The 7,500-nt window shown below is 40.0% G+C and overlaps 1 protein-coding gene across 1 annotated transcript in view; it reads right to left on the reverse strand.

Annotated features, from left to right (window-relative positions):
• The window catches only part of tenm3 (teneurin transmembrane protein 3), a 171,543-nt gene that overhangs the window by 95,582 nt on the left and 68,461 nt on the right, over positions 1 to 7,500 (reverse strand). The window contains 1 exon segment of the mRNA XM_034120952.1: positions 1,335 to 1,508. Coding sequence (XP_033976843.1) covers positions 1,335 to 1,508 — 174 coding nt within the window.

The raw sequence follows: 7,500 nt of genomic DNA on the forward strand, positions 1-7,500 counted from the left end.
CTCACAGACTCATTCAGATTGTAAACAGTTCTACAAAGAGTCTTTTCTCTCTTTCAGAGGATGACATGTCTGTGTGGTTGGTAAAGGAGCAGTTTTGTGAACTACACAGCCAAAGGAGAGCCTTCTGTTTAGTTAGCTGTTGAATGTATTTTTATTATTATTTTTTTTTTTCCTTCTACATAATGTAAGAAATCCACCATAGTGGCTTATAAATAATATTCCTAGGAAACCAAAAATGCCTTAGCCCAATATCTATCTTTTTTTTTGTTGCACTTTTATTGTCATTACGTAGTACAGGTACTATGTAACAAAACAGTTTCTCTGCATTTGACCCATCCTAGTGTTAGGAGCAGTGGGCTGCCATTATGTACGGCGCCCGGGGAGCAGTGTAGGGAACGGTGCCACCACTGCCTTCATCTTGTTGGGTTGAGACAGTAATACCAGACTCTCAATCGTTCACATGCAAGAATAATCTGGAGCATCGTCCCATTGCAGGAACCTGTACATCTAGTGGTGAGATCATTTACTTTAGTAAAGTTAGGGCGGTGGTGGCGAAGTCCATAGGGACTTGGCTTGGCAACTGGAAGGTCACCAGTTCAAGTCCCGGCAAGACCATGTGCTACCGAGGTGTCCCTGAGCAAGGCACCGTTCCCTACACTGCTCCCCGGGCGCTGTTCATAATGGCAGCCCACTGCCCCTAAACACTAGGATGGGTCAATTGCAGAGAAACCGTTTCATTACCCACGTAATGGCAATAAAAGTGCAAAAAGTACCAACATATTAGCATCCAAACACTGCTTAAAGTACCAAAAGTGAAAGTACCCATTGCATAGTATGGCTTATTTCAGAATCCTTAATATGAAATGATTGTATTATAGTTATTGATGCATTCAGTTTAATGCTGCATCTGATACAGGTGGGGTTTATTTAATTTCTTTATATACAGCTGGGTAGCTTAACCTAAAATAATATGCCTTCATTTATTAGTTGAATTATTTTGTTTGTCTAACCCTATAACATGAATCTGCAAAATAAAGCTGTAAAATAAATGTAAAGGAGTCAAAACTGTTGTTAAATCTGCTAGAAATTCCTTTCACCTCTGTTTCCTGTTTGGAAGAAGGGTTTGTGTCCCAGCCTAGAAAGCCTAATGTAGGCCCATTTTCTCTGAAGTAAGGCCAGCACCACTTCCACTGTCCACTCCTCCATCTAATGATGAATTAGCCCGTCTTGTGTGTTTGATTTCAAACAGAGAAACTAGTCTCAAAGACCACCCCATGTCGTTTGTAGATTTGACTGAGAACACATAAATGAACTTCCTGCTGATTCCAGCTCACCTCCATGAGCAGTACTTGGACGATTTCTTGAACTTGAAGGCAGAGCGGGACAGGGTGTTCCTCGGCAACGGCCTGGTGGGGGGGGAGTACACTGAGCCTGTTGCCATAGTGTAGCCAGGAGTTGCCGTGGAGAAGAGGGGGGTGGTGCCTGTACCAGTCTTAAAGAGGAAGTGTCTAGAGGGCGAGAGAAGAAAGACAGAGAGATAAATTAGTTGTGGTACATTAGTGGGGACATTGGCTCTGTTTACACACACAGGAAGTAATGTGTCGTACACAATGGCCACACACTGATCCCCAGCATTAGTCCCAGGTACCTGCCTACATTTTCATTACTGCCTAATTTACAAGTGCGATAAGGTCGCACCTCTAGACTGCATTCACATTTTCCAGCACTGTGTGAGTCATAAGCACTTATTCCTCAAAACAGCACTTCTGTCAAGTGCATACTGTACGCATGGCTATTATGTGTCTGGGAGGATAATGGCATTTAAAAAAGTAACTTGATTTATGTATCTGTCTGAAAGCCAGATACAAGTGAGTCCTGCCAACACAGCGTGACCGGAGCTACGAAAAACCAAAACCAAATGGTGGGCCTTGTTTTTACAGAATCTGTTCCCAGATCAACAGTAACTGAGAGTTTCTAGCTGTTAATGTGTCTCATGTGTGAGCTGGAGCTCTGTTCAGCAGTTTCCTGTTTGTAATTTCACATATCAGCAATATTTTAGTGTCTGAAGATCACGTCCAGCTCTCAGAGCCGTGTTCACTGCTGTCGCTGCTTCATATTTAAACTTTGGATCTGTACACATCAGTTGCAGAGAGGAATGGTACACACAGTAAAAGACACATTAGGAGTATGCTATGCATGCTATAACACCTCCAACATGTCTTCAAGGTGAAAACTCGACTTTTAAAAGTTTGGTCTGGCTTAAACAAAAGAACTGTTAGGGTGTACAGAAGGCCAGATTTCGCAGACCCTAACCAGCGAGCAGCATTTAGGCCTGGGCTTTATGGAGTATATCAAATATGTTTTTACCAAAAGTTATCTGACTTTCTTCTCAGAACTCTAACTTTATTTTCAGAGTTGTGATTTTTTCCTTAGAATTCTGAGATTAAAGTCAGACTCAAACATTTTTTTTTATATTTTGGTAAAACAATCCTCTTCTGTATAAATCTATCTAGAATCACTTCAATATAACACTGATATATTGCACAGTACTAGCACCAGTGTTTGGTTTTGCTCTCAAACAGGTTTCCTGCAGTCGGTGGACATAGCTCATTTATTGGATTAATTAGCCTGTGACACGCTTTTCTTTTTCATTCTAAATCTCTAAACTCAAGCACAACCACCTTCATGTATAATCAATCATTTATCCACAATTAATTATTGTGAAAATTAAAGCTACAAGGTTAATAATAAAAAAAGGTCTGGAATTGTTCAGATTAGTGTTAGCATGATAGCTTGCACCATATCCAACACAACACACTCTGATAACACTGCTTGTGGAATCACCCCACTGTTGTCCAAATCAAATAAACAAAAGAACAAATAATACATTTTTATTTCCAAAAGCCGTCTTTGGTGTTTTCCATGGGAACACTTTCACGAGAAAATAACACTCACATATATGGCTGCAGTAATTACCAAGGTCACAATGCCTAATTAATGACAGCACCCCGGCTAACGAGCATCTGTAATTACAATCAGACTGCTCTCTAACAAGGCTGTGTGATTAACAATTAGAACCTATTATAACAAGGGTCCTTCAATTAATACCTGCCTGGGGGCAAGATGTGAGGAGAGAGATAGAAGGAGAGGAGCATAAGGGGGGGGGGGGGTGATTACATGGAGAAAGAGAACTACAGAGAGATGAGCCTCACAGAGTTTCTATACATTCTAGTAGTTAGATCTAAAAGTCACACATAACAACAAGAGCAGATATTACTGTGACATCACTTGTGATTGAGGGAAGGTGTCATTTCATAAACTCTGTTTTTATATGAGTGGGAATCTAAAGCCAACATTTCCATTAGAATGATCATTTTACAAATGTGGGATATAGGGCTGCACGATTTGGGGTAATAATCTAATTGCGATTTTTCTGACAGATATTGCGATTCGATTTGCGATATTTGTTTTTAAGCGACCCAACGGAAGTTTATTGTAAAATGCGGCCATATCTCCGGCGAGGAAGGTCGTATCAACGTGCTCCCGTCTCTAGCACCTACTTTACACCACTGTATTCAACATCCACTTGACTAAAGAAGATGGAAAAGTGCATGTCTGATTTATCCCTGTGACATGAGCCTTTATGTACTTGATATAATGATCAGCAGGTAAAGGTCAGAGAAAAGCCACTAGAGTGAGTCCTCACTTCACGTGGAGTGCATGAAGGGATCAGCTATGTTCCTCAGGGCTGTGTAGCTGCAGGTGAAGGAGCTTCGTGAGGAGGACCAGAGGCTGGCAGTGGTCAGCTGACACTCAGAGCATGGCCACACACACATGCATGTTTAAATGTGTTTTGAACTAAATACGTAAAGTGTGATGAGAGTGAAGTTTCTGATGAAACACACACATGCAGAGTAGCAACACACCTTTCAACAATACAATCAAATATATTTTCCATTTCTGCAAGAAGTGTTTGTAGTTTGTTGCAGCCAACGGTTTTAGTGTTGGACTAACAGTACAAACTAAGTACAATGTATGAGAAATATATGATGAAAACAGCTGGAAGCTAAATATGTAAAGTCTGACGAGAGTGGCAATAGCAATTTTGAGATTTGTTTCATAAAATGGAAACCTTATAATGTCATTTTATAAATGTGTGGATGTGTTTCAGTCGGTGTGTAGTGAGGTGTGATTACCACATTTGAAAGGTAAATGAGCGTGTGTTTGAACTGCTCTTGATAGTGTGTATATATACAGTGTATTGCTTTGAGGAAACAACACGTTAACATCATCAAAGTGAGCAGAAAGCCTTTTGTAAACCTGGAGCAGAGCCCTTTTACTTCCTCGCCTAATAAAGCATTTATATCATGTAATGCAGGTTTAAAGAGGTTTACTCCTCCACACGCAGCAATGTTTTCTGCTGCCAATATTTTGCTTTTATTTATTGGTCTTTTGAGTGGCAGTGGTACTCAGGGAGTACCCTATCTGGCCATTTGATTAGGTATACCTATACAATCTGATGCAATACAATACAGCAGCGCTTTCATGAGATGTACTTTCACAGAGCTTAAATCATTTCAAGAGACCAGCTTAGCTCAAATGTGGTTATCAGCAATTTCAGTAACACACAGAAACCGGATCACATCCACAGATTGTTCAATTTACAACAATCTGAAAATGTGTATTGCCACTCCCAATACACTTTATGTATTTACTTTCCACCGTTTTTCATCATATATTTCTCATCAATTGTATTTTGTACTGTTAGTCCAACACTAACACCTGTTGAAAAGGTTAACGATTATTTGCTTTTTTTTCAGTGTTGGGGAACAAATGTAATGTTGGTTTAAAGAGAAAGATAATGGAAGCTTTGTTTGTTTGTGTTGGGATGTGTGTTGCTACTCTGCATGTTTCATCACCAACATCTCTTTCATAGCAATCCATTTGGAAGTTATTATTTCTGGTTTTAAGGCTGAACACTTGGTAAAAACTTGGAATATACAAATACAAATAAAGCACAACAAATGTCTATGCTACAGCAGAGAAATGTATCATGATGAGTTGAAATAACAAAGACAGCAATCACATGTGTATCTCTTATAGAACAGGTACAGTTGGCCAACTCTCATATTCACACGAGTCCATCGCCCTTTGTTTGTAATCTGCAGTGAAAAGAACTGAAACAGATACATCAAAAGTGATGTCTTGGTTTCCCCTCAATGCTTTTAACTCAGGCGCATGTTGAGGATCTTTGCAATGTTTAGGATTATTTTGTATGAAACTGGAATTATTAAAGGCAATCAAGTAAACAAATATGCCAGAGATGATGGGATATTTAGATAAATTAGATATTGTAATAAGCTGGGAAAAAATATTTTTGAACTATATTTTCGTCTGTTTCTACAATCAAGTAAGATTTGTTTCTTGATACAAGATGATCCATCTTTTACAAATACAACAGCAGCTTAGAAACCGTCTTTCATCTGAGATACAACTAAAAATAAGATGTTCCAAGAGGAGATATTAGACAAATATATTGGCAAGATTTCAAGTTTTTACAATTTGTCATGTCAATCCAGCCATTGTTGGCAGTATGTTGTGGTCTGGAGACAGCGCTTGCTGGGAGATCAGAGACATGAGGTTTCTATGATGCCTCTGCGCTGGGACATGAAGCAGGACAGGGATTCTGAGAGCAGGGACAGGCAGGGGTGCTGCAGACAGAACGTCCTATAAGTGCACGGTAATGACTGCAGACAGAGCGGGGATAATGGCTGTACAGTGAGTGTGACCACTGTGTGTCAACCCATACTAATCTTATAGTTCAGTAACCATGGCAGCGCTTCAAATGCACGTTTGTCCCTCCTGCATTTACATTACAGTAACACTACCACACTGACTCCGATTACACGGAAACGAAATGGAGAACGAACCGAATTCAATATCAAAAAAGTCTTCCGTTTACACGGTATCGGCTCAAGAAACTTGTCCGTTCACACGAGACCGCTTGACCCGCTGGAGACGCTGTAGTACATATGCCGGGCCTGTAAGTGGCGCTGTACTTCCGCCACAAAATACACCAAAAGCAACAAAGAAGACCCCCGAGCATGGTTGCCCTTCTGTTTATGCTCCGCGGTGGATTTAGCAACATGTAGTTCATGTAATTCTCCATGTCCACTTGTTGCTGATGGTTGTGGTAGAGGAGCTGTAGATTTTGCACTAACATCTGTAGCATGGTCAGTAGCAGTAGCTACTGACCATGCTACAGCAGTGAGCAGCAGAGGTTAGAGGTGGGGAGAGGTGGGGCTATGGCTTCATCGTTATCAGGAAATGATCGTATTGGATGTACACACTGAGCCGTTAGGCCCCCCAGAGCGTTCCGTCCGCAGATCTATTCCGTTACGGCCTTGAGTGAACGAACGGGCTGTACGAAAGAGAAAGGTAGCAGATACAACACGAATCGTCTCCATGTAAACGGGGTCTAGATGTCTGTGACAATGGGAGTGACACAAGGAAGATCAGGGTGTGGTGTGTGTGTGTCTGTGTGTGTGTGTGTGTGTGTGTGTGTGTGTGTGTGTGTGTGTGTGTGTGTGTGTGTGTGTGTTTAACTCAAAGAGGTTACGGATCACCAGGAAGAAAAAGCTGTAACTAATGTGAGGACAGTAGATATTGTGTATAGTCTAACACTGTGATAATAGCCAATAAACAACAGCCTTCACCACACACACATGCACACACTGGCTACAGTATGTGGTATAACACAATCATTTACATTTCACCATGTAATTGTTCTTTCTCTTCATGTCTTAAATCAAATTACACCCATGCAATCCTTTCAAATGAATGCCTGTAATTTCCCTCTTGTAATGGCTGTGGAACATAAAGAGGACAGCGGGTTTACTGTTACAATTAACCGCCTCATTCCAATATTGATCAGAAGAGGAATTTGTGTATGTATTCATGTTCTTTGCATTCTAGCTTACACCACAGTGGAATCATGACTGTGTGATAAGAGTTATTGTCAATACATTTGAGGTCTTTTTGGAACTCAATTTCTGTTTCATTTATTTCATGTTAAAAGCTTATAATAAGCAGCTGGTATCTGCACCAATTTCACAAAAGCTTATTAAACAAATATTTTGGACTCGCCTCCAAAGATCCCTCTTATTTAAAAGGGTCTTAAAGGTGTTATAATCTATGACATTCTATCTGAATCTAACATAGGCAAGAGACATGTTTGAATCCTTTTCCTAATGACAAGTTTATTATGAAAAGGTTGCATGCTTAATCGTGTTGGAATTGGAAATTGGATATTTCACTGAAGAATAAAACTATGGACATCAGGTAAGTTAAAAAGAATGCTTTACCTTTGTGGCATACAGTTTTAGGAGAACTGCTGAAAAAACATGTCTTTTACACTTCACATTTGTACTAGTTATAGTATAGTATATTTATTTAAGAAGTGAAATGTTTACATACTGTACTAAGGAAATTGGTTAATCC

The sequence above is a fragment of the Trematomus bernacchii genome, unplaced genomic scaffold (genome assembly GCF_902827165.1).
Source record: "Trematomus bernacchii unplaced genomic scaffold, fTreBer1.1, whole genome shotgun sequence".
NCBI lineage: Eukaryota > Metazoa > Chordata > Actinopteri > Perciformes > Nototheniidae > Trematomus > Trematomus bernacchii.